The 27,875-nt window shown below is 39.6% G+C and overlaps 2 protein-coding genes across 16 annotated transcripts in view; both read right to left on the bottom strand.

The window, feature by feature from the left end:
* Nucleotides 1–1,917: 1,917 nt before the first annotated feature.
* On the bottom strand, nucleotides 1,918–17,715 carry cttn (cortactin). 3 transcript variants are annotated; one of them, XM_068313771.1, is made up of 16 exons: nucleotides 17,560–17,715; nucleotides 15,114–15,213; nucleotides 14,955–15,028; nucleotides 14,744–14,873; nucleotides 13,588–13,698; nucleotides 13,373–13,427; nucleotides 11,925–12,035; nucleotides 11,161–11,271; nucleotides 9,822–9,932; nucleotides 8,349–8,459; nucleotides 6,334–6,389; nucleotides 6,193–6,262; nucleotides 5,884–6,119; nucleotides 4,992–5,109; nucleotides 4,376–4,444; nucleotides 1,918–3,119 (listed from the first exon to the last, which is right to left on the bottom strand). In XM_068313771.1, the coding sequence occupies exons 2-16, from the start codon at nucleotides 15,195–15,197 to the stop codon at nucleotides 2,983–2,985; spliced, it is 1,584 nt and encodes a 527-aa protein (XP_068169872.1). In that variant the 5' UTR covers nucleotides 15,198–15,213; nucleotides 17,560–17,715; the 3' UTR covers nucleotides 1,918–2,982. The 3 variants fall into 3 exon arrangements, with proteins under 3 accessions (XP_068169872.1, XP_068169879.1, XP_068169887.1); XM_068313778.1 differs by lacking the exon at nucleotides 8,349–8,459; XM_068313786.1 differs by lacking the exon at nucleotides 11,925–12,035.
* A 1,797-nt stretch (nucleotides 17,716–19,512) lies between these two features.
* ppfia1 (PTPRF interacting protein alpha 1) overlaps nucleotides 19,513–27,875 on the bottom strand; it is a 48,034-nt gene continuing 39,671 nt past the window's right edge. For 4 of the 13 annotated variants that reach the window (XM_068319163.1, XM_068319566.1, XM_068319393.1 and 1 more), the window contains 6 exons: nucleotides 26,585–26,760; nucleotides 24,483–24,580; nucleotides 24,162–24,337; nucleotides 23,263–23,331; nucleotides 22,985–23,153; nucleotides 19,513–21,113 (listed from right to left, as the gene is read on the bottom strand). In XM_068319163.1, coding sequence (XP_068175264.1) covers nucleotides 21,052–21,113; nucleotides 22,985–23,153; nucleotides 23,263–23,331; nucleotides 24,162–24,337; nucleotides 24,483–24,580; nucleotides 26,585–26,760 — 750 coding nt within the window. In that variant the 3' untranslated portion in view covers nucleotides 19,513–21,051. Of the gene's footprint in view, nucleotides 21,136–21,352; nucleotides 21,416–22,984; nucleotides 23,154–23,262; nucleotides 23,332–24,161; nucleotides 24,338–24,482; nucleotides 24,581–26,584; nucleotides 26,761–27,875 lie in introns of all 13 variants that reach the window. The other 9 variants (XM_068319900.1, XM_068319985.1, XM_068319647.1 and 6 more) reach the window with 6 other exon arrangements.

The following is a 27,875-nucleotide window of genomic DNA, read 5'->3' as shown; positions in this document are numbered from 1 at the left end:
CATAAAGGTACTCAATACATTTCAAAGACAACTACAGTACTGTACTTATCCTGTCCCACAAATCTAGCTTTGAGTAATGCATCATGTTCTTGCCTCTACTTAATGAATAAACCTACGGTCAAATATATATTTTTCACAATTTGTGTACTGTTTCAAGTAAGTTGTAATTACAGATTTATTTATTTTTCTGAGAGGTGCCAAAGGATCATGTTCACTCTGATCTGCGAAGCCAGCTAGAATACATCTGAGACTATGAAGGAGGATGAAGATATAATTGTAAGTCTACTGAGAACGAGGAGTTTTATAGATCTTTATTGTTTGGGATTCTTGATGTGCTTTTATGATGATGGCTGGCTTGTGTATCTCTCAGGTCTGAGTAGACCTTAATGAAACGTCTGTTATCCCAGGGAATATTTTCCAAAGAAATCTTAATGGTCAGGCGGTCACTACTTAAGACAGGAAAGGGCAGCAGGTGAAAACAAAGCTGTGGCTAACAGTAGAAGACTCAAAACAAGATGCACGCTGTACAGAACATGTCCAGGTGATCCATATAATGTTTTTTCAGTCAACTCGCTGCAGCATTGGTGGAGGTATGAGAGTAAGAGTGTTTTGGTTTCTATTAGGGCTGTCACATTAACGCGTTAATTAATTTAATTATTACGCTGGATATTAACGCACTATAAAAATCAACGCAATTAATCGCGAGAGGCAAGTCAATGCGCACGCATTTTAAGTTTGGCCCATTGAGAGACCCGTGACTTCGTACCTGCGCCACTAGTCAAAAGCAGGGTGACTGATGACAGAGATGGACGCGACACAGGAGAACGAGGCAAGCCCACTCGGACCTTTGGGCGGAGAGTTTATTTATAAAAGGAACGTGACTATCGCAGTGATTCTGTGCTGTAGACGCCTGTCAGTCTGCCCCAGGGCAGCGGTGGCTACACACGTAGCTTACCATCACCAAGTACGAATGAGGAGTGAATGAATAATGGATCCGACGTAAAGCGTCTTCGAGTGTCCAGAAAAGCGCTATATAAATCTAATCCATTATTATTATTATTATTATTATTATTATTATTATTATTATTATTGTTATTATTTGTACCTTTTGTGAAAGAGAATTTTCATATCACCGAAGCAGCTCCAGCCTAAAGTATCATTTAAATGAAAAACATGTCAATTACAGAGTTGAGCGTTAGCTTACCCTTTTAAAGGAAAAGCCTGTTGGCATCTTGCTATCTAGTTGCCTTATTTAGAGACATGTAATACTATTCATTTTGAATTGCTGTACTGAGTCATCTTTAGTATTCATTTTGATTGAGAGTCTGCTCATGTGCCTATATGAGACTCAACCTTATTTTATTTCTGAATTTTATTTTATTTAACTACTCGTATTGCATTTTTGAGAAATGCACCTGGCCTAATTGGTTTGCTGATGTGCTTGGCCGTTTTTCTTTTGAATTTCATTTATAAAGCACACTTAACCAATAAAAATGTGGATTTCAAATCTTCTCTTCTTGGTGTATTCTATTGATTAGTCATGCACTACAATTTTGTAATGTCCTAGCATTCAAATTATTTATTTGGGGACCTTTAGCAGGTATGGGATTAAAATTAAATTACAAACCCTGTAATTAGATAAATTTAATGGTCTGACAGCACTAGTTTCTATGTATTGTATCAAGGTAAACCACAGACAGTCCTACACGTTGATTTAAGTTAACCTCAGTTCACTTGTTTTTGCATTAGGATTTTTTTTTTAAAGCTTGACCATTTCTGTTGAGCGGAGAAAACCAGTACCAGTACAATTGATGTTGATGTCAATTACTGAGCAATTATTGATCAGTTGTGGATGAAAGAAATTGTAGAAAAATGAAGCAAAAGCAAGTAAACTGAAATAATCAAACACACACAAGCTCATGATTCATAGTTTATTTATTGCAACTAAAAAAAACAGAACAAGTTGATAGGACTTGAGCAAGTACAGATAAAAATGCATTTGAAAAGGTCACTTTTTCATTATAAAACAAGATTTATTGTCCCACACACACCTGTTTAAGCTACACAAGTGCAATCCACAGATGAGTTCATCAAATATGTTGTCTTTCAGAGTTAACTAGTGTATGGAGCCTCTTCCTCTTAATGATCTGGGATGAATTTCTACAAGCCATCTGGAGTGATCACACCCACTCGGCATAACATGTTGACACAAAACCAGAACCGAGCAATCATGGCAGCGAAACATAAAACATAAGTCCAAAACAATGAACAGTGACAAGGAACAAAAATATCTAATAGTTGTCAAAGCGTCATAAATCAGGATATTTCCGCACACGGTTCTCAGCAGTTAGCCGTCATACTGCAGAGGTGATTGTAATAACACCTTGAGCTGTAGTGCTTTGATATTATGGCCCCAGTAAATAAAGAAAACTTGATTCTTGACCATCAAATAGAGAAAAAAACAATAACTTTAATCAACAGTTTACTTTAAAGAAAGTTTCAATCAGGAGATTTAACACTTTAGACAAGAACCAAAGGTTTTTGGTCCACACTCAAAGTACTGGACAGCCATCACTATGCATTACAATCCAACACAGATGTGGTTTCCTATCTTAACTTTGTCTGCTTGCATCACTAAGTAGTGAGCGCCCTGAGCACCGCACACAAGACTCATTTGAGAATTTCAAACTTATCACTCAGGTCTTTGGTGGAACTAAAATTCCTCTCTATCATGAAGCAGCAACGTGATAAGGTATGAAAAAATTTCAAAACGCCACCTGGTTGCTGCATCTTGCAGTTTCATCACAAAGAGACAGTTGAACAGGGGTGAAAAGAAGCTAAAGAAAAACCTGAGGATGACTCGCAGCTGATGATGCACCTCCAAGATAAGGTGGAGACAGAAAAGTGTGAAAAGGAAAAAAACTGTCTCCTTCCTTTTTTTTGCCCAGAAATCAGGACGTGGGTCGTCTCGGCAACGCGTCATCATTGCCGTACCTCCACATAGTTGGCTGGGAAGAGGCCAACAATGCCTCGGCAGGCGCCTCGCCACCAGCCCTCATCGATCATTTCAATGTTAGTGATGATGTCATCAGGGTCGAAGGATATCTCATCATCACCAGCTGAAATGTGGAGTGAGATTGGTGATGAAGAAAGCAGAGCTGAAATCATTGAATAAACAGTTCACCCAAAAGTTTAAATTCAGTCAAATCCTGCTGATGGAAATTGAGTACAATTCAGAGCTTTTGCTTTGAAGTTCGAGAAGGTGAGGAGACAATAGAGCATTCCCTCGCTTATTTGCGCTTCAAGATGCGCGGCTACACTACATTAAGGATTTTTAGTCTGTAGTCACGTGATACCATATGCGCATGCTGACAGCATCCGTGTCTGCACTGCATTCCGAGACTCACGGTTCCTCCTGCAACTTTTCTTTAACACAAAAGTGCTTTAAACAGTGTGGGAAAAGGTAATGCAGATATAAGGTGGTTTAATACGAGTATGGGGCACATGCGGTGAGGTTCACTAGTTAAAAATTATTTAGGACACACACTGCAGCTGAGCCTCACCACAGATTGGATGACCAATTGATCAAAACGAGATTGAATTAAAGAAAACGAATGTCAGAGCCTAAAGATCCGCTTCGAACTTCAGATCAGGAAATAACCTGCACTGTTCAAACTGAGTGGTACACTCATAATGAATTTAACCAGTTTTTGCTGCTAATTTAATGGCAAATACACCACTGTTGAACGTTGGTGTCTCACCGCCGTGACCCTCACCGCACGTCGTTGGTATGGGGAGGGTTCATAAATGTTTAAATCACCGTAAATAATAAAAAAAATATTTGGTCGCTGCCTGGAATTTCTTTTGCATGGGTGGTTCTGGATCGCATTAACCGCTGATGTAACAGAGTTTCAGACTGTAGCCAGGTTGGCTGGTCATTTAAATATTTTTATCCAACTATTTTCTTAATTTTTTCAACTGAGGCTTTGAATGTAAGGTTTTAAGTTGTCAGATGAAGGAAATCTTAACTTCTTGGAGACACAAACTAAGTCAATGTCATAAAGCGTTCTCAGAGCCCTGAGTTGTCTCATGTCTCCAAAATAACATTAGTGACACACTTGGGTGTTGAAATGGTTAATTCAGTGGCTCTTCTTAATTGTTTACTTATTATTCATTATTAATATTAGTCTTTATTTGTTGTGGGGGTGAGATGACTTCTGAGAATAACTGAGCTGTTGGATCCTAAAGCTGAGCTAAGGTTAGGGTTATCGTAGCATTCAGCCGTTCGTGCTCATACAGTGCTCACATTAAATGAAAATTTAGCTTTAGAAATGCTGGTGTGATCAAATCTTTTCATTTTCAGCTATGGTCTCACCTGCTTGGTAGTCATACAGTGCCACTGCTGTCACCCCAAGGTCCTGGCTGTACTCATACTGCTCGTCATCTGCAAGGCAACGATAGTTTGAGATCAACATGACAATATTATCCCCTTTAATTTTAGAAACTCACAATCATCCTTTTCATTCATAGCTTAATGCAATCTGGGTTATATTCACAAAAGTCCTAAAAGGTCATCCAAAACTGTTTAAATCAATCCACTGTACTTTAAGTTCTGAACTAAATAAGTCTCTTGGATGAGAGATGAAATGTCCTTTAAAAAAAACGTTCTTCAAGTTTGATTTAAATAGCTTTGGATGACCATGACTGGAATAACTGAGAACCTACACAGACGTCCTAAAAGGTCGGTAATGAGAGGGGCTGCTACAGAATCCTTATTACATCTTGTTCAGTTGTTCTGGTGGGAAGTGGTCAGTTTTCAGAACAACATTGGTTCATCTGTAGTGTAGGCTTCAAATTGTTGCAATGCCACAATGTTTGCAGGGCGGGCTGAACTGTAAAGCTGAAGTAGTGCCTGACATGCCCCAAACACCAAACATTCTTGTCTCCACGTAAGGAAGACAAAAAAGTCACCAACAACATGAGAGTTTCACCTCCTGCTGCAGACTCCGCAGGGGTCTGGTAGAGAGCCTGGTCCTCCTGCGGCGCGTACTGGTTGTCTGCCTCATACAGCGGCTCTTGAGTCTCCTCGGAAGACACTTCCTCTACGTTCTGACGAGACAAACATAATTTCAAATTCCACACACTGCTACATATGAAAACAGCATCACTAGTTGATTTTCAGAAAGACGATCAGGTCATCAAACAAGAACATCTCTGCCATAGATAGACACATATACATCAGGAACTGCTGCTAAATAACCAAAGAAAAAGGGCTAAGTAGTCCCCTCAAATGGTTAACACCCACCAACACCTAGAATGCATTGCTCTGACTGGTGAGTGACGAACTGCCGGCTGGGCTGTACTTCATTTTGGCTTGTCAGTTTTGGAATGATGGATTATGATTAAAAAAGTGATATATCCATTCTTCTCACCGCACATTAATTTATTGGCTCATTTTAAACTTCTGTTTATTTTCTCCTTTTGTTTACCGATGACGTCCGCCTGCAGTTACTTACTGGAATTGGCCTGAAAGTTCAAACCATCCAAAAGAGCTCGGAAATGATAAATATTAAAACAATATACTGTGGTTTAGTGTGACAAGGTATTTTTGTTTGCCCTAAGAGCCGATGGTCGATCTGAATCTCTGTCTAGGGGAGGTTCCACAATTGTTATTTTCATCCTGATCAGCAAAAAGGATATAATTGACACCTTATTAAACAAATTAAATTCACGTTGCATTGAATGTGATATTATTTGTATTTGTTTATATTTCAAAAATCTGTATTAGTCAGTGATAATCACTGACTAATACAGTAGATAAATAGCAATGTTAATGTTTTAATGAACTGTTTTTAAAGTGGGTCAGCACCCGCCTTGAATCACCTGGTACAATGAGGCAGCAGCTGGCTGGACTGGAGGAGTCGGGCTGGGACTTGCAGGAGGGACAGGAGACGGAGCCTTAGCCATCTCTTGAGCTTTACGACGGGCCTCTTCTTGCTCCTGCCTCTCCTTGGCCTGTCGACGGGCTCGCTCCTCTTCTGCCCTCTTCCTGTCCTCCTCCTCCTTCTGCTTGGCGATGTTCTCAAAGCGGGCCTTGATGCTTCCTGTGCTGCTGCCAGCTGAGGAGTGGAAAAGAAAGACGAGTCCACGAATGATCCTTAAACACTGTTGTTGATGATGATGAACACTCACCAGCCTCCACAGGTTTTGTTTTCTGGTACGATGAGCTTGGCCTCTCCACCTCTTCAAAAGTCCCTGCACTCTGTCCGAGAGACAGATGAAGGTGTAAAACTGAAATCCTAACACAGAGCTTCATTCACAAAAACAACTCACCTTATCCATGCGGTCATTCTGGACACCATATTTTCCTCCAAATCCTTTTGAATAATCTGGTAACAAAAAAACAAAGCAAGGGTCAGCTTCTGTTTCACGTTTATGATTCGACCACAGTCAGCATCATCAGAACTCAGACACAGATGAGGACCCTCTGTTCAGATGAAGCAGAGTGTGGTCGGGTTCAGGAATTGATAAACTACAAATGAAAAAAATACTGCTGGGGGATTGACGAGCTCATGCAAACCTGTAGAGAGGAGAAACAAAATGTCGTGGATGGAGACATTGACAGCAGATATGAGTTTTGACAATTGTCAGACATTCTGGGTCGAGCAGCCATCTTGGCTCAATCAGCAGCAGATCTGTTGGAGGCTACATAAAAATCCGAGGCTGGACTATATCATGCACAGTAGCAGAACCAGATGGTATTAAGGCAGTGATTGAAACAGCAGGGAACAGCCGAGGTGATATACCCTATTAGCAGCGTATAGGCCATGCCTCTGCAGTTCTACAGCAAATGTTTATGCTTGCTTTTTCAGTGATATTTTATTTAAAGGGACAGTCTACCCAAAAAATGAAAATTCACACTATCTACTGAACTTACTCCCATTGTAGTAGAAAGCTGAAGAAAAGTTTTTTTTAGTCCACCAAACAGGTATCCAAATCAGCTGAAGAAAATGGGGACTTGAGATGCCTTACTGCTCATTTGGTTCAGTTCTCTAGAGGCCACCTTGCTAGAGTAATAAGGTGTGCACAGATTATGCCATACAAGTTGCATGTAGTCATTTACTTTAATTTGTCGTGGTCATCTTCTTCAGCTGAAGACAAAAACTTCACCTGACTTCACAGACATGAGGGAGTGTAGATAATGTCTGAATTTTCACTTTTGGACTTCTCCTTTAAGCTGCATACCAACAGCTGTAGCAGGAAATGGTCTGCACATAACAAATACACAAGGTCAGCCAAAGGCTACAAACAGAAGATTTACACACCTGAGCAGCAAAGACTTTGACAAGAATATATAATAAAATAATGTTGCCATCCCATGTGCTACTTAAACATTAGCGATAAAGATGGTAAGAATATCTAAAGAGTCAGTTCACCTAAATTACAAAAAAATAAATAAAAATGAAAAAAAAATCTGACCCCCCCATCAGCCACTGGTAAAATATTTAAGGTAATGCTGAATTGTCGTTGGGGTTTAAAGATGGGTTGAGTGTTTTGTAAGCACCTTCATTAAAACTGTCCATTATTGTTCAGGCTACATGCTGGTTACCCTCTGCTTGGATGACCAAAAATGAGGTCTTTTTAAATCTATGCAGAGGGTGAGGACCAATATAGATACAAACTCCTTGCCTTGAACAAGACTGCAGCTATTGATAAAAATGTTATTGCTAAAAATACTGTCCAATCATATTTTACTTATGTCGATCACAAACCGTGTCACTGTCTAGCTATTGTAACATTAGCTTTGCGGCTTAACAACTCCGCAAATATTTTCTATAAATATAGCCAGAAATATCTGTCACAGTTGAATTATAGTTAAGATTTAAGAACATTTCCATAGAACTGATACCTGGAATGGAAACGGTTACCCCAGATATTAGTAAAAGCATCTGGTGTGATCAGGAAAACAAAAACAAAAAAATATGAGGAAACCTCTTAGGTTGGAACACAAATCTGCTTTTTACAAATACAATTCTGTAAGTATAGATTTTTGTAATTTGAGTGAGCTGACAGAAAAAAATGAGTTCATCTTCACTTTTCATTTTAGGAGGTTGGTGCTGCAGAGGTGGGAAGGTGTGGGGCGGGTGAATATTTGACAGCACGACATCTGTCAGGGAGGGAAGGTGTGTTCATCACTAAAAAGAAAAAAGCCACAGCTGAGAATGAGGGAGACTATGAAAGGGACTGGTTTTCAAGCTAAGCGGAGGTGGGGTTTTTTTGGGAGAAAGTGGGTGAGGACTTTGAAAAGGGAGGTGGGGAAGCTGTCGTGTTCAGGGGAGTATCTGTGCCTTTCTGGGACTCGTGCTTGGCCAGGTTCTCCTTGTGCTCATAGCCCAGGGCGCACTGGTCCTGTTTGTCCTTCTCTACCCCATACTGCCCTCCAAACCCACGCTTATAGTCTGCAACATAACACACAAACACTTATATTGTATACAGACACACACAATGTGAACACACACATAAATATTGGTAAACATATAAAAACAACGACATGGGACACATTTTAAGCACAGCACAATGTGGAGTCCCATTACGGTTTTTAGGGGCAAAACAATTCTAGAAAGTCACCAAAGCTGCACCTGACTTTCAACCAGACAAGTCAAAAAGTTAAAGCAGTCAGCCCTTCCTTCAAAAGGACAAATGCCGACTCACACCACCCGTCAGAACTCAGTTCATGTTCTGAACGTCACATAATAAATTTAGGGGCTGCTTCTAAACATCCCTTCTCACACCATTTTTGATTTAAATACATGACTGCTGCACTTTGTAAGGACTGGTCCTCAGCAGACATCATTCTTATTTATTTCTGACAGTCCAAATTATCAGTTTGATAAAACAAGTTTTTTTTAGTTTTATGTCTTAGTCCAGACCCAATCCCCTGAGCTTTATTACTAGGATCACTTCATATGGCCCTCCTTATGTTACAGAAGAAGAATCCTCTCTTTTATCCTACAATGAGTCATACACTCATAATAAATGTACAAAACATAACGCAGTATATAAAAAAGGTATTGTGTTTCCCATTCTAAGAACTGTAATAACTAATATTACAATAAAATAGAAGCAAATAAATAGTATTTTCCTCGATAAAAATAGTAGTCATGGATCATTCATTCATTCATTCATCTTCCAACCCGCTTAATCCGCTAACACAGGTCGCGGAGTCATAGATCAAATATTTATTAAAATGGAAGGGCTAAACAATGGGCAGTTCCTGAACCTAGAAGAGGCAGATGTCTTTTGATATAGTGGGAAATTCATTGTCCCTTTTTGGAGAAATTTTAAAAATTAAAAATAAAGTTAAAATTTTACAAAATAAGTTGTGCATAATCTGAAATTACAGTACATCATTTTCTCTTCAAAGCATATCTCAGATCCTTATCAGGTTTTCACAAGTATATTTATAATAATATCCTGATAGTGTAATGAGTGTGTGTGTGTGTGTGTGTGTGTGTGTGTGTGTGTGTGTGTGTGTGTGTGTGTGTGTGTGTGTGTGTGTGTGTGTGTGTGTATTCCTATTTCCTTGAACAAAGCTGTCAGCACCAGTGAAAGGCTCGAAATACAAATCTAAGTATGAGCTATAGTTTCACTTCCTCCATGACATTTTTCTCATCCAGACACGGAGGAAGTTGTCAAGGTTCAGAAGACCACATCCAAAACCACATTAAATCGAAATCAGAAGGGAGGAGGAAGTGTCACAGCAAATACACACTGTATGCGCTAACCTCCAAGCAGACCACTTGAAACTTAAAAACCAATACCTTTCTGGGATTCATGGAGCTGTAATTTTTCCTGGTGGTCCCAACCCAGTGCCGATTTATCCTGTCTGTCAGTCTGCACACCAAACTTTCCCCCGAAGCCCTTCACATAGTCTGTAGAAACAAACAAAATAAGTAGAAGAACACCTTAACGTGTTAGTGAACCCTGAATATTAATAGACTAGATAACCTGATATAACAGCCCTATAAACAAACATACAAACGTAAATAAATTCTCACGAATTTGTAATATTTTGTCATCATTCAACACCTTCCATTGTTTTAACAACCTACCAGAGTCATAGTGGCATACAAAAACCTACTAATTAACCAATCCTCCGTTGAACACTTATCTTATTATCTTACATCACACTTTCACCATGTTGTGTTTGTTTTTCCTCAAGTAATCCACCAAGTTATGTGGAACTTTTGGATAACCATGAAGATAGACACACACAGGTGACAACATACAGTAATGCTGTTATATCTGCAGAGGTAATAATCAAAGAATTGTTAAGTAATTCAAATTTATTGTGTGGGTATCTATGAATTCTAGTGTGGTGCACATACAGTATGTATGGTGACCTTGATCTGCTGACTGAAAATCTATAGGGTATGAGTGGACACATGTCTGAGGGTGATGCTTGTTTGCTTTAAGGTTTTCATTTGTTTGTTTCAGTTGATTCCAGTCAGTGAAACAGCTGAAAAATATCAGTATCGATGAGCAGCATCCACCAGTGGTGTGTAGCTTTAAAACCGTCAGCACTTCCCTCTCCCATGTTCTGTTCTACCTGTGCTACAATGAAATGGACCCGTTATCGTGACCTGGTTATCTCTGCCTGCACCACAAATGCAAATACTGATGTAATTCTTAAGGCTGTCTGTTTCTGATATCTAGTACAGGTGTGTCAGACAAGAAGCTGCAGGTAAATCAGGAGTCAAGACAAGTCAGGACAGACGTGAATGTAACAGTGTGAAGCTGCTCATAAAACATCGGAGCGTTCAAAGCACAGTTGCTGAGGACTGCGAAAAACTACGAAAGTTTGATGATTGAGTAAAATCTGTGATTCTGAAAAATTAGAAGAACTCAAAAAGCGCACTCCTTCAGCAAAGTCAAGTGTTCACTCTTCTATAACATGATAGCTTTCAAATGCAACCAACATATGTATGCATCATTAATATTAAGAACACGAAGCTTTTATTTGTGCTCCCATTTTTCATGAATAGAAGTAAAAGATCTACGACTTTGCCATGATAGGTATTTCAACAAGGTTATAACACAGGTTTTGGAGATGGTTACAATAAAACTGTATGTTCTTGTAATTGTGATGATGGTACCAACCTTTCTGTGACTCGTGTCTCTCTGTTTTGCCCTGGTACTCAAAACCCACAGCACTCTTGTCCACCTTGTCCGTCTCAACACCAAACTTGCCGCCGAAGCCCTTTGCATAATCTGCCGATTGGCAGACAAAAGTGGGGGGGGTGGTGATAAAAGTTAGAACAGGAGGAGGCAGAGCTGTCCTCAGGCAAAGAATAATTCCCCCTGCAACTAAACTGTAGATAAAAATAAATAAGTCCTCACTGTGATGCAGATCTGTAAAGATGTCATTTCTTTGCATATGTGTGTATTTGTGAGTGTGTGTTTGTGAGTGTACTCATGGTGACATGCTTCAGTGAATTTCTGATAAGTTTCAAATTGTATTTATGGCAAGAATGATACAAACTATGCCACATGAAAAATCTATCCCTCTAAAGAAACGCCTGTCAGACTGAAGTCACAGACCAGAACTTGCTGGCAGTTCTGGGACAAGCACCTGAGATCTGAGATAGGAAAAAACACTTTAAATGGTTTTGTGTTAAATGCAACATCTTACAAACACTAATAAAACTGTATTGCTGTATCTGACACTGACACATAAACAAAAAGCCTTTGTTTGCAGCTTGATGTCAGTAAATGCTGAGGAATGACGGAAGAAATACAATGACTTGTCAGGACCTGTGTGGAGCTGCACTCAGTCAGAACAGTATGTTTGTGTGCATTGCCAAATTTTCTCCACATCTGTCCAGGTAATGGTATCGCAGCATGGTGGGGGGAGCTAGACAAACCTTTCTGGGACTCATGTTTCTCAGTTTTTCCCTGGTAATCAAAGCCCACTGCGCTCCGGTCGACCCGATCTGCCTGCACGCCATATCGACCCCCAAACCCACTGGCGTAGTCTACACAGCAACGCAAGGGGGCAAGGGTCAACGGTCAAGGTGAATTAGCAAGGAAGCAGTGGTAAAATACAAGCCCAATTCCAAGTCCTCCTTTAATTTTGACAGTGGAACTAGAATGGTTATCATATCACACTTTTCTTAAAGCTCATTTGAGGAGATTTTTAACATCAAATTGAATATGTAGTGCCTTTGAACAGTATGGTTTGTCGTTTGGCTGAGAAACATCCAGATGTTTCCTAGACTTGCAAGAAATTTTGGAACTAAGAGGTCACCATTGTTTCGCCCCTGAGGTGGGAGCAGAGGTGCTAACAGCAAAAGATCAACAGAGGAAGCCGGTGAGGCAGAAGGAAGGTAGGGAGGTATTTTGTTTTGTCTGCAGCCCACATCCAGCAGAATAAATAAGCAACAAGTAGCAGTAACTCATATGTAACCACTCTTTTAACATGTAGTACATACTGACTGAGCATATGGCAGACAACGTATTAGAACTAAAGTGTGTTTCACTGAAATATCTGAACTGTTGTTCAGTAGCAATGGGATCGAGGAACCATTGGAATTGGGCTCATGTTCAGCACCTCTGTGCTGGACTGTCAGGAAAAGATGAAGGGAACACAAAGGTGATAAGAGTATGACATCATGAGGATGCAGTCTGCAAACACAAAACGCTAAGAAGCCAGCGTGGATGTCACTAGTCATTCTACGAAATGCAGCGCATAATCTGTATAAGGACACAATGGAACTGAAATGCAGCAGTGACTTTAAGGTTAAAGGGACAGTTCACCTAAAAAAATAACATGTTTGGTGTTGTTTACTCATGTAGATTTGGTGTTGATTTGGTTTGAACTGATGAGAAATCGACAAGGAACATCAGCAACAGAATGTATTTTTACCAGAAACTATAACCTTGTTATTCAGACTTTGGTATTTTGAGCACCAAAAAGTGTCTCCTAATTCCATTCTATTCAAGAGGTGGGATCTGGTATCAAACGCTGCAGCATGCAGGAAATATTTTACCTTTGGGTGAACCGTCCTCAGACACACCAAACATTGAGCTTTACATCCCATGTATTATTGTTATAAATATTCTGTATTGTTTGTCCAATGTTGGTAAAAATCTACTATGTTATAACTTATATGACAAAAAGAAGATTAATAATAATAAAAAATATTTTTAAAAAACAGGCCAACATATCAATATCAGGTTGATCAGTAGCACAGAATTCAATGAAAACTAAATAAATGTGTTCCATGTGCTGGACATGGCTTCATAAAAATCAAACTACCGTTAAGTACACTGTAGTAAGCCAGACATACAAAAAAACAGTTAGTGACTTCACCTTTCTGTGAGGCGTGCTTCTCCGTCTTTCCCGCATACTCAAAGCCAACGGCTGACTAAGAGAGGAAAAAGTAAAAATTATTTGCTTGAATCTCACATTATAATACAGGACAGTAATGTAGTGGGGGGGGGGGTGTTCAAATATGTCACTTTATCACTTCACATAAACAACAATCATGTTTGAAAGCTTGGAGATATCAGCAGTTGTGGGAATACCTGGTCAACGCGGTCATCTTGTACTCCAAACTTGCCTCCAAAGCCCTTAGAGGTATCAGTTTGGGAGCAGTGCTTGGACAATTTGCTCTGGTAGTCATGACCCACAGCAGACTGTCAAAAGACACAACACAAATTCATAGCACTAAGAAAGCAATGTGAAAATGACACCATTACCCCCCACCGGCCACCACACAACAAATATGTGACATTTGCTCCATTCCCCTAGTGAGTCAAGAACAGTAGTGGAGACATCTCTATGATTTCTTGGGAAAATAAAATATAATGTAAGAAAATTTAAAATGTCAATAGGCACAACTATACGTTAAATTAATACACAGTATGTGTAAAGTTTGTTGCCTAGTAGGTGTATTTTGAGAGAAATTTTCCAGACAAAAGATGACTGAAGCTGGATGGACAGAGTGAAAGAATGAGAAAGTGCAGCTGGAAACACAGCCAGCAGTTCAAAGTGCTGACAAGTGGGTCATCACAGACCTGCTCACAGTGTAGCGTAAACAGTGCTGGGTCATCACATTCACACTGACCACAGCGGGAGGAAGGTATGGATGGACAAAGCTGTATGCCAGGAGGGACTACTGAGTATGAAGCAGCCACAAGTGACTAACATAAGAAAAATCCATTGTAGAGGTTTAAACAAGACAGCTTTACCTCAGTGTGATTAACCATATTTATTATCTTGTGCACAAGATACCTCAGCCAAATCATGTGGATTTACACTAAACTGTGAAGGGATCGGGCTATGGTTAAGAAAGGGGATTAACTTTTCCCTTCTCTAAACAGAGCAGCAGAGACTACAGTGACAATGGTGAATCTCCACACTCCTCATTTAGCAGGTTTCTGTTGTGAAATGTCAAAACTCTTGAGTGTTAGGATCATCCTCAATAAATGAACATGCAAACTCTGCAAACAAAGGCCCCACATCGAATTGAACCAACAACCTTCTTGCTGTGAGGGAACGATGCTACCCACATCACCACGGCGCTGCCCCAATGTATCAAATCACAAAATCATAACTGGCCAATCCTGCACAAACAATAAATCCTACACACAAAAAAGGCGTCTGTAAGGTTGAAACAGCTGAACATTCACTAACAGGACAATCATAACACTGGGTGATGTGATGATGAGTTCCTCTCACCTTGTCCATGCGGTCCTGCTGCACTCCGTATTTCCCTCCGTATCCATGCGAGGCTTTCGGCATATTATCCAACTCTTTTTGCTTGATATTGGTGTGCTCCGTTGACACAGTTTGACGCAGCTGATGGATGCTGTCACAAGCAGGGACACAGGACACTTTAATGACTTCCTCATTATATTTAAAATCACATAAAAATGATTGTTTTTCTCACTTTATATGCTCCTGATGCCCTGAGCCTGACACTGACTTGGCCCCCCAGCGCTGCTCCTTCTCTGTTACATCATTCTAGAAAAAAAAAAAAGAAAAAATGGCTGAAGACAGTGAAGATGGAGTTTTATAAATAGAGTAGGGAAGACAAGTGTGGCGGTACCTCAAAGTCTGGGTCAGTCTCCCAGTCATCATCTTCAACATTTACAGCTGCTTTGGCTGCCTGTGTTGTTCCTGCCCTCCACATTTTAGAGCAACACACACTGAAATACAGGAAACTTAATTTGAGAACACAAATTAAGACATACCACAGTGTTAATCAGCGGATGCTCAAGACTGAAGGCAGTGGTGGAATCTAGACTAAACAGTGGATGCTATGATTAAAATGTTTACTGCAGTTACTAAAGATTTTACCTCTGCCAGGGACGTCATGATTTTGTCAGTATTGTTCAGCAGAATTACACAAAAAGTTTTTTGACAGATTTTTGAGAAGCTGTTTTGGAGAGGTATGGTATGGACCTGGGAACAAACCACTGGATTCAGGCGATGATGAAGATCAGCATCTGGATCTAGAATTCTGTTCCAGGATTCTTTAACATTGCAAGATATGGACTGATAAAAGGTTGAAAGTACTTAATAACGATAATTCATCAAATTCATGATTAATTCTTCAAATGCAGAACATTTTAATCTTTTCTGAGCCTGTCAATTCATTAATAAAACATATCACCATTGTCTGGTCCCAGCTTCTTCAATGTGAGGAATTTCACAGTCCCTTTTAAATCAGTCCAAATCAGTTACTTTTACATATTCAAACAAGAAATTTGAAGGTTTTTAAGTTGTTGTTTTTTAATCACTGTAAAGACTAGATGACATTGAGTAAACCAGATCTAGATAATTTTGTCATTTATAATTGTAGCCTCATGTGCATGCAAGAAAAAGCAAGTGAAACGACCCTTTGTTCATAAGTCCACTGCACATCCTTCATATCTTCTGGCTTTCATAGAGAGTTGCAGTCCACCAAAATGACAGACTCTGGTTCTGTCTTGATTTAAATAGATTCAGCAATGCATGCTTGCAAAGGATAGTGGATTTTGCAATTTTGCCTCTTGGATGAGAGGTGAAAGATCCTCAACCAATCCTGAGCAAGTCCAGTTGATTATTCTTGCTCTTTCTGGACATGAGCTGTCTATGCCTGTTTTGTTTTTATTATGTCAGCAGTATGAATCAATAATCAACATGTTTGTTAGTTTGGCCCTTACAATATAACTCAAGACATGAATGACGATACCTGGAAATTGGAACCACATTGTATCATATTTTGGTTGCTGTTGAACATATTCACATATTGTTTTCTTGTGGCTCTAGCTCAGTAACGTTAACAGCTGCAGCATATTTGATACTACTGTATACTGAATCAGCACAGTTTCAGCGGCAATTTAATCTTCAGTTTAGTAGTATTATTATTTATGTCACAGTTGTAAATTTTCCTTGACCCACACAAATTCGAACATTTCGAATCACTAAATCCAGAATACTACTTGGATGTACAATTAACTTACATGTGTGCTTGGTCTTATGAAGATGTCATTTAGTTTGGAAAAGAAAAGAATAATTTCAAGATATTCTGGACGCAGATGACGATCCAACATCTCCAAAAGATTTCAGTAAAATCTATTGGTTTGAGTAATAGTGCCAAAATACAAAAAGATTGTTGAAAAAAGGGAATAATTCTTAATGACATTTTACATCAACTTGCTTAATCTTCTCATGTGTATATCTGCCGGATCAGACACTACAGAGCTAAATAGTGATGTGTGTTGTATTAGTATGACTCGTACTGGGAGGTTTCCAGTTATCCAAATGAAACAAAAGCATTCAGTACAGACTATGATTCAGTACGCTGTGTGCAAACAGCAAGTTTGTTCCCTCGGAGCAGAGGAGACGTGTCTCAGTTCACCTCAGAAAGCTCGTCGGACCAGGAGGAAGTCCCGACAATCATTCCGGTCCATACTAGACACGACAGGACAACGTTCCTCGACACACCACGCCCGTCAAAACAGTCAAAACCAAATCCAAAAATGTATGTCCGAGTGCGAACGATGCATGAGGTGTGACGGTAAAGCAGTCTTACTACACAACGCATAGCTAACCATGTTATCATTATGAACTATCTTCACTTCGTTGAATGGGTAAAAATTAGTCCTTTTGACGTCACACCGTACTAATCATGTCTTGGTTAGTAATATACACACTCCACATTTATAATAATGAACTAGGATGTGACAGATGGTAATACCCACTTAAAAATGTAGCTAATTAGGCGTTTACTCGGTTTTGTTCCTGCACACCAACCAACACAAACGTGTCGTCTTTTCCGACTCAGGGCAGTTTTTTGGAAATATGATGTACTACCCATTAATATTGTCCAGGGAAGCCATCAGTCCTCAATTTAACTTCAGCTCTGGCATTTCCTGTTGCAGTTTCCAGTCATCGACCTAGCTCAAGCTAGCATGTCTTCTGGAATGACTGACCGAGTCAGTACGGGCTCGGTGAGGCTTTTTCATGGAGACACATTTTTATATCCTCCGTTAAGGCGTAACACTCACCGTCTACGACAATTGGAGCTTCAACCAGAGACTAAACTATAATATATAAAATCCTGCTGCTGAATTAATCCCTTTTACACCTCTAGAAGCTCTGACGCAGGACTAATGAAGTTGGTAGTGGTGGAGCGTTTTCCGCGACTCTTCCGGCTCTCCCAGTATTCCATTCTATGCCAGTAATGACGTCACAACGATGGGCGGGGATTCGAAAATGATAGCGCGCTACAATTTCATTCAGAAGGACGCATCTAAATTTGATGGGAAATTAATAACTTTCATGCGTTAAAATATTTATACGTGAAATGTTTAAAATGACATATCAACACAAAAGATCATGCGAAGTTGATGAACAGAAATCATTTGTAACTAACTCGAAGGCTTTGGTTCAGTAGTGAGTCTTACAGAAAAGTTTAAAAAATATCCAGTGTTGTTTCAAAAAGACTGGAAGTCAGCAGAGTGCATGACTCCAACATGCCCCTTCAAACCTGATCCTAAATCAAACCCAAAGCCTTTTAACTTTAATTTCAGGTTAATGGTTTTACAATATTCATTACCCTTCATAACATCATTTAAATCCAGTGGACTAGAACTTTGTCTGGATCCATGCCAGATCACACTTCTTACAGTCAGATACCAACCTCTAGCATCCATTCATTATTCCCTAAGAAATTGGAGAGGATCTCAAAAATGGCCCTATTATCCAGTGTTAAGTGATCCATAGCAAAGCGGTCAGGTTTGACCAGACACATCCTCCCATCAATAGTGGAAATTAGTAGTATCTGAGTAATCCTGCAGACAAACTGTATTACCAGAACAAAAACAAAAGTAGAGATCATTAACAATCAACCAGTGTGAGAGGGTGGAAGATGAAGGCTGAAAGTAGTGGGAGAAAAAGTGGACGAAAAACAAAAGTAGAAGCAACAGGACACTTTGCTTGACTGGAATAAAGCTGACGGAGAGGAACAGATTGGAACTTGTGTCTAATTTACATGAAGTTAGGTTAAAAAGTATGCCTTTTTGATCTGAAGCCCATTCAGTGCCAACCATGCTGGAAATCCGGACTTTTCAGGGGGCGTTCAGGAGGCCTGTATACTATACTAACCTGAATGACAATGTAATTTCTCTTGCGGGATAAATAAAGTATACTTCTTCTTCTTTTGTCATAATTTGGAATGATAAGGTGAGCAGCAGTAGAAACAGTGGAAAAAAAGAGCTGATTGGTGTCAAGTAGGTCTTAGTATAAGTAAAGAAGACAGGAAAAACAAAGACATAATGAGAATCAGGTCAACGAGAAGCTGAAGATTCGAAGGAATGAGGAGAAAATGAATTTGCTAGTTAAGATGTTTAAAGAAAGGAGAAAAGCATCGTAAGAAACAAGAGGAACACTGATTTTGAAAATAACATTCTGGAAATACTTATCACAGTGATTATATGCTGTCGAGGTGGAAATTAAATCAGACTCAATAAAAATATCTATGGATGCTGGAATTAAGTTTGTGGATATTATGGGTTTTACTGAGACTGCTGGGCCAGTTGATAAAGACTTTCACCCTCTCACACAGTCTACCTACACAGCATATACCAACGTCAGATAGAAAAAGTGGCTGATATCAAGAAGACCTACCAATGGCTGGACAAAGCTGGCCTGACAGACAGTACAGAGGCACTGATCACGGCAGCACAAGAACAGGCCTTAAGTACAAGAGCAATAGAGGCTAATTTCTACCAGAGTTGATCTGACCAAAGGTGCAGGGTATGGAAAGAAACCCCAGAGAAAGTCCAGCACGTGGTAGCGTGATTCAATTTTGTAGTGGATCGGGGTATGGATACAGATTTTTTTTTTTTTTATTCCTTCTTCTGCCAACATAATGTAAAAAACTAACCAGTCAATTCAATCAAAACACCCATTCAGTTGACATCTACATGACAACTGAGCCACACTTGACTTCATTTTTATTAAAGCATCTCTGGAAGTTAACATGAAACCTAACACAACACTGGGAAAGCAAAATATTCATATAAAGATGAGCTTTAGTCATTTATTTGCGGTGAAAATAAGTTTCAGTATTTTATTGAAAGTAAGCAATAAATAATATTGTGATAAAAATAGTGTATAAGTACTCAGACTGTACATCATTGTTACAAGATCAGGAGATTCAATGGAAAGAGCAGGAATAAAAACAACAGCAACATGATCTGCATTGTGCATAAATGACTAAATCACAAACATAAAAAAGCATTCTACTCTTATCTTGAACTACATGTAAAGTGAAAGTCTTGGGCTCCATCTCATTTAAAATTAATGGTGGAGCCCATGTTTGGAAAGAAGACAGGACAAAGAGTCATGAGGAGTTTTGCTGCCTTCAAAGGAGCAACCTGGAGCTTCAGCTATCAAAGTGACGATACATGGATGAGTAATAATAAATAACAGACAATGGAGAGCAGTTAAGAAACAATAAGGCTTGATATGAAATCTTTGTACAAAAGTGGTTTTTTAAAAAAAAGGTTTGTGGGTGGGTCACACCGCCTTCAGGGTCATCTACTCCCAACGGTGATCGACTGAGGCCTCAGTGAAGTTGGTCCATCGAAGGAGTCTCATACTTTCAGTTCAAGCTTCTGAGTGTGAGTATGTTTCTCCAGAGGGTATGGGAGGTTTGTTTTAGTTAAAGGGTTGAGCTGGCAGGGAGGGGGAGTGGAAATCTGCATGTTATGCCAACTGGAGAGAACCAACGATTCGGTTTTTGCTTGCACCCGAAAGAAGCCCTCCGTTTTGTTTTGCTGTTATATGGCTTTAAATCTTAAATTCAAGTGTATCATTTTGGTTTTTGAAGATATGGAAACAAAGAAACAAGAAAGAAAAGGAAATCATGCTGTGTGTTTCACATGTCTGCCATCGCCTGGCTTGCCAGCAATAATTTTCAAGGCAATGGATGACTCACAGTGTTGAGGAAGTTGTGAAACAGGCTCCAGAAATTTGTCTGATATTCACAAATTTGTTGACCTAAAAGCTGAATTTACACAAAATCATAAGTAATTAGATGTAAAAATTACAACCACTACAAAGGGGTGAAGGATATGAATTAAGTTATATCACATATCAAAGTCAGTTTAAGCATAAACTCAATTATTAGACTTCAAATCGGTGAGGAAAAAAACGTACATCTGGTCAATAGAATCAGTATTATAAAAAAGATTAGATAAAATGTCCGCTGGTAGAAATATACAAACTCTTTTCAGTTACATACATCTGAGAGTTGAGCTTAATACCGGCACAGTGGGGAAATATTTTTAAAATGTGGGTTGATTAAGTGGACAGAGAAAAAGAAAAAAAAAAGGATTACATAGTAATTCTAAAATCACTTAAAATGTCCCATTGGTTTACAGATATATAACAAACATAGATAAATCTAGAAAGTCTTTTAGATACTGAGATCGATGAATAATGACTTTCTCTGCAATAAAACAACATTTTTTTAGTGTCTATGTTGACTCGTTTCAGTTCATCATCCTGGTCTTGAAAGCAGGGAATTCACCTTCATCTTCTGACCGGCGGTTACCTATAGAAATAATGAGGATAAACTGAGGAACGGACATGAGAAGGGGAAGCAGGACAGAAGCGTGGGATGGGCAGGGGGGAGAGAGGGAGAGACAGAGAAAGAGAGGAGAGGCGTACAACATGCGTTATTGGAGCCAAGAACTGCAGGTCTGAACAGCTGCTTTGGAAAAAGAGAGGAGTGTGTTGAGACTACAGCCATACTGTGTACTTATCTTATTTCACACACTGATGTGATCTTACCGTTGTGTTAACAAGAGTAGGTCCTGACTGTGGCAGTGTCCAGCCTCTGTATAGACTGACTTCCTGTGTTCCCATGTTGGCAAAAATCACATGCAAAGACATGCCATTAGTCACAGCATAATCAATAAACGGCAAAGCAGCAAAGCCATTCAAGAAGGATTATAAGGAACAGCTTCCTCGAAAAGGAAAGAGAAATCGGTCTCAGCCCACAAAAGATTTCTGGAGCTTCACAGCACAACAGTATGGCAATGTTCAATTAAACAACTGGAAGAGCATTACTATAACCAAACATAAAATAATTATGTTAATTTAATAAGCACTTTTCAAAAAACAAAGTCCCCAGAAGCCCTGAAACTTAATATTGAAATTAATTTGTTGAATTTAATGTGAAAGGACTTCATTTACACCAGTGGTCCACAACCCTCGGGCCACGGACCGGTACCGTCTGTGGGTCAATTGGTACCGGGCCACACAGAAAGAATACATGACTTACATTATATCTATTTTATTTATCATTTGATTTTGAATGATGTTTTGTTTTGGAAAATTACAGCATTATCTCCACCACACATGTCTATGATTCTCCCTATGCTTGTCAAGATGCCTGCCTCAGTCACATAGCTACACTCTGACAGGGGCCGCTCTGGCCGGTAAGGCAGAATACATTACCACGAAACTGAAACCCCCATGCTAGCAATGTTGTGCAAATGCTACAAGGAAAAACAGTTTTTATGCTGGTCATATCATTTTATATTGTTGTATCTATCTACCACGCATTAAAGGCCTGTCCGTGAAAATATTGTTTGATGATAAACTAGTCTGTGGCACAAAAAAGGTTGGAGACCACTGATTTACACCATTTAAGATGAACTCTTTAGCCATTAAGCTAAAAGCATAAGCACATATACACTTTCCTCAATGAGGTATATGCTTTTAGCTTAGCAGCATCACTGAAAATGGCCTATACTGTATACTGTAGCTCCAATGCTTGTACATACAGAGATAGACTCGAACTCATGATCTTTGCATATATCAGTTTTCAAAAACTCGCAACTCAAAATGTAAAATAGGCACTTGCTGCTTCTTTGCAATTTCCTCCGGGATTATTAATGTAAATTTATATTATTATAAATATAAATTATAAATTATTATTATTATATTTATATGATTATAAAGATTATTATCTATCTATTTACCATGTGACAGGTAAATACTGAGGCATGGAATTGGACATTCTCTTTGATCTGTTCTTGGGGTGCATTTACATGTAGAGCATGTGTACGTACCTCAGATCGGTAGCAGCAGGCTAACGCTTTAAGCTCAGAGGCCAAAGTGATTGTTCACTTTAAAACTAGTTTCCATCATCCTCAGGCGTTTAGCAACACCGTTTTGATGTGAAGCTCCCGAAATATTGAGCAAACTAAGAAACCTCACCAGGCTGCCCATCACCATGGGGGCGAGAAAGTAATGACTTAATTTAAATTTTTAGGTAAACTATTCCTTAGAGGTTATGTAAGAAATGTTAGCTCCTTGAAAGCTTAACAGAGAAGTTTCACTTGAATTAAGCAGCAGCAATTAGACAGCATATTCCACAGAAACACACATACGCACACATTGTTTCCCTCTACTTACCGTCCATAGGGCTCCTCTTTGGCTGAGTGGAAGGAGAAACCGCACTGCTGCTAGTCACTCGGAAGTTGGCGGGCAGGGTGTCAGAAGCTCCCAAGGACATCCCCCTCATGTCTTTGGGTCTGAACTTCTTTCTCCATGAAGGAGCTCGCCGGAAGTTCTTATCATCCTCCTGGAGGAGACACAAAGAGAAGGGTGAAGAACAAGAGAGGAGGATGGTATCACCTGAAATTTTGTCACTCAGATTATAAATGTATTAGCAGTAATGCGATGTTTATCACCTCTTCCATTCTCCTGTCTGTGCCAATGGCCAGCAAACTGTTGTATTCACGTTCAAGAGCTGCTCTGGCCTAAAAAGACAGACAATGGAAAGAAAAGCACTGACTGTTACTGAAAAGAGTCAACTTAACCTTAAATTTAGGTCACAAAGCAAACAGTTGCTATGTGCTTCTGCACGTTTGTGAAAAACTGGTCCTAGCATTAGATGAATATCTGACTGCATGCTCCTTCTGAATGTGGTTTACCCAATATGGCTCGAGTAAACAATAACCAGTATCAGCTGACAGAACGAGGCACAAAGGAATCCAGTTTGATAACAGCGTAAACAGTAGTAAGGTGGTTAGGCTACTGGCACTACTGATACGGCTAATAGGGCCTCTAATTTCAGTGGAATGGCTACTTGTTACAAACTATTTTTTAATTGCAATCCAAATTTTGTGTTCATTGTATAGTGGGTGCAGGGCTTTCATATCCTGCACTAGCTGACAAGAGTTCCCTGCCTCTTAGGCTCATATGCCTCAACCGGTTGAAAATGGTTGTTTACAACTTTTGGAATATTTTGTTTCAGAAGAAATCATGATCAGATTTTGATATATAAATACAAAGAAAATCATTGCTTTGCAATTTTCTTTTAAATCTAATCTAAAAAAAAGAAGCTAAAAATAAATTTATTCAGCTCAACTTAAATCCTTGTAAGTCATAACACAGCATCCCTCTGACCCTCAATGAACGTTACAGTCAGACTTACAGAAGTTCATATGACGACACTAATCTTAATACATACTGCCTTGACCTTTCCACTGATGTATTATTCAGCTATTCTGATTTGATTGTTGGTCCACACACAATCTTTCTAATTGCTTGTCCCTCACATGACATTAAAATCTACATTTGCGCATACCTGGGTGTTCTGTGTGGGGATCTGCAGCAGCAGGGCGAGAGTGTTGTGGTCAAAGGTTTCGTCCAGAGCGAGCAACGCTCCATGCACTCCGCTCTCATAAAGATTGCTGCTATACTCTTTGAGGCCAATAGCCTGAACCCAGTTGATGACACGCTCATTACTCCATACCAACACATCTGCAAACACAGAAATATACAGAATGTAACTCAAGAATATAAATGACTTCATTGCGTCTCATTTAAAAAGATAAAAGAACTGAACTGGATGGCTTCATATTACTGAATCCAAAACTGTACTGAACAATCACAGTATTTCCATTACCTTGGAGTTCCAACTGAGACTGTTCCCGCCTTCTTTCCAGATCTTTCCTGTCATAGTTGAGCCTTCTCAGACACATCACTCCACACTGAAAACTGTTCCTATTCCAGAGACACAAAAACAGCTCTTCATCTGCGTCCACATCAGCCAGTCACTCAAAATTGTCATAAACAAGATGAGTCTCTTTTCACCGATGCACCCGTATTTAATACCAGCACTAACACATGTTATTAATATGGCTACAGGGGAACCAGCAATAAGAATCATAGGTATAAATAGGCCATACTCTGAGTTTACATATTCATTGTTGATATCCTAAAAAGACAAAGTGGAGGAAAAAAGTATTTGATCCCCCCCATTAATCTCTAAAAGTTTTTATACTAAGAAATAAATGAACAGTCTCTTATTTTTATCTATCATCAATCGCATATCCGGAGCCATGTCGTGGGGGCAACAGTCTGAGGATGGATGCCCATACTTCCCTCTCCCCAGACACCTCCTTCAGCTCCTCCGGGGGGATCCCAAGGCGTTCCGAGGCCAGCCGAGAGACAGACTCCTTCCAGCATGTCCTAAGTCTTCTCCGAGGTCTCCTCCCGGAACACCTCCCCAGGGAGGCGTCCAGAAGGCATCCAAAACAGATGCCCGAGCCACCTCAGCTGGCTCGGGCATTTAGAGGTGTTGATCCTCATCCCACTCGCGTCACACTCAGCTGCAAACTGTCCCAGTGCATGCTGAAGGTCCAGGTTTGAAGGTTTTTTGGAAGCTTTTTTGATAGCTGCGATTTTTATGGTAGCTTTAAAGTGATAGAAAGAATATCCCTCCCCCCCAATAAATAAATAAATAATTCGTGAATTACAGCAGGCAGATGTTTCTTGTTGTTTCTTAGTAGTTTTCTTCACACATAATGAGTAATGTTAGTCCACTCATCTTTGCAGATAATCTCCAAATCCTGGAGGTTCTGAGGCTGGCTTTTTGAAATTCAAAACTTCAGCTCTCTTCATTGAATTTCTATAGGATTCATGTCAGGAGACTGGCTAGGCCATTCCATGACCTTAATTTGCTTCTATGGAGCCCTCTTTTTTTCCTTGGGTCGTCGTTATGCCGGAAGACCTATCCAAGACCCAATTTCAGTGTTCTATTGGAGGCAAGGAGGTTATCACCCAAGATTTTACAATACCTGACCTCGTTCATCTTCCCGTTGTCATGATGAAGTCAACCTACCCTCTTAGAATAAAAACACCCCAAAAGCATAATACTTCCACCACCATGCTTGACTGTGGGGATGGTGTTCTTGGGGTCATATTCAGATTTCTCTTCCTCGAAACACATCGAGTTGATTTGAGGCCAAAGACCTTGATTTTGGTATCATCCGACCACAGCTCCTTCCTCCCAGTCTCTCTCTGAGCCATGCAGGACTTTAAACCTGTCTTGGTGTATTGCCACTTAGAGAGTTTTACTGTGACTGTTGACTGTGGTCCCAGCTGCCTTGAGAATCATTAACCAGCTCCTGCTGTGTAGTTCTAGGCTGATCTCTAACCTTTTTCATGAGCACTGAGACCCCACGAGCTGATATCTTGCGTGGAGCCCCCAGCCTAGGCCGACTGACAGTCATGTTGTACTTCTTTCACTTTGAAAATAATTTTACCAACAGTTAACACCTACTCACTCCAGCCATGTGTAGGTCAACAATTATGTCTCTGGCATCTTTAGACGGCTCTTTGGTCTTGCCCATGATGGAGATGTTTGAGTATCACTGAGTATGTGGGAATGTGGTTTTCTTCTACACTGATGAAAATTTGAAGTGTCTCAAATGCAAGTAACGACTTCACTGAGATTAGAAGTATGTAAATGGTCTGTCAGAGCCAACATTATTTGTGGTTGGTAGGGGATCAAATATTTATTTTCCTCAATGAAATGCAAATTATCCTTTTTGAAATATTATGTATTTTTCTAGATTTTCTTTTTGATCCCTAATTGTTAAAATAAAGCTACCATAAAATCATCAAGTTTAATTATTTGACTGTACAAACTTTAGAAATTGGTGCAGGATCAAATACTTATTCCCTACACTGTCACAGTACCTTTATCCATCCATTTCTTTTTACCTGTGGAAGCTGTCCACCATTTTGAGCTGTCCCCTCAGGTCCTTCTTGGTGAGGTGGTCCAGCATACGCGCGTCCACCAGGGACTCCATGAAGTAAGAGCGATACTGTGGCAAGCCCAGCCCGGGTAGCCACTCATTGCCAATCCATTCGTGGTTCATGTCCCCATATGCCAGTGTCTGTAGTTAGAGAGAAGACAGCTTATTATGTGTGTGTTTATATGTAGAAAAAGAATATATCTGATGACATAATGAAAATTATCTTTTCCCATCTTCTGCTGGGAGCTTGAGACCATTGTTTCATTTGGTACATAACTGAAAAAAAACAATTCTTCTTCTGATGTTTCGCTGAAGCATGGGACATGATCTAGGAAAGAATTTACGCTGATACCAATGAAAGGGATAATCCAGGCACCTTGTTTCTAATCTACAATCTCTTAAATATCCAGAAAGACAAATTAAACAGATTTGCAAGATCGTTCCACCCTGGCAGAGGGATGTGATCTTCCTGCACATCGCTAAAAACTTTACTTTCAATAAATATTTAAATTAAGTAGATTTAGAGAACATACTATGTATCTATGACTGTGTATAGCCCTGGATAATACGTATTAGGGAAGAGTGATCTATTTCAGCAGCTGTAGGCTCAACAGATATTTTTACGACAGTTTGCTGAGTAGTGAGTTCTAGCACAATTCCAGATTAACATGTAACAGAATTTGTTATGACACTATAACAAGGACTGTTTCAGTTTTCTTTGAGAAGCCCCATTTCAGCAGGTCCGCTCGAAAACCACAAAATAAAAGCTATGGTTTGATTCTTAAAAGCTGCAATTATGTGAACGGGACACCAGAGCACATTATTATGTTGACTGGATTTTTTTAAATCAGCAACGGGGATGCCCTCTAAGCAACGTGCTAATTTAGGCTCAAAAGCTATAAATAATGCTTTCCTCAACATGTTCTCTTCATTATAATTTTCTATTTAAATGAACAAGCAAGCAAGCAGATTGTTTAAGTTTCACACAGCTCCAACATCAGTTATTCCTGAATGATCCATGGTGTGATGTTCACCTGCTTAATTTTGTGTGACTTTAAAATGTTTGAGTACAGGATCAGCTAATTCAAAGTGGAAAAAAGTCAGTAAATCTCTCAGACAGATGAGGATTTCGACTGTCATTTGTCACAAATGAATGAGAAATCAGGACCAAAAGGTTAATCAAACAATTATAGCGGATGAAAAACGGCCGTGTAGGCTTTGGAATCTGGCCCACCAAACTTGTTTCAACAACCGGT

This window comes from Antennarius striatus, chromosome 1 (assembly GCF_040054535.1).
Source record: "Antennarius striatus isolate MH-2024 chromosome 1, ASM4005453v1, whole genome shotgun sequence".
NCBI lineage: Eukaryota > Metazoa > Chordata > Actinopteri > Lophiiformes > Antennariidae > Antennarius > Antennarius striatus.
This window is presented reverse-complemented; position numbering and strand designations above follow the sequence as displayed.

Excerpts from the sequence above, each read along its gene's own strand:
- cttn (XM_068313771.1), bottom strand. The coding sequence starts at position 15,197 with ATGTGGAGGGCAGGAACAACACAGGCAGCCAAAGCAGCTGTAAATGTT. Across the intron at positions 6,390-8,348 it reads CAAGCACGAGTCCCAGAAAG|ATTATTCAAAAGGATTTGGA; the intron begins GCACAGATACTC and ends TTTTGTTACCAG. Across the intron at positions 6,120-6,192 it reads AACAAAACCTGTGGAGGCTG|CTGGCAGCAGCACAGGAAGC; the intron begins GTGAGTGTTCAT and ends TCCACTCCTCAG.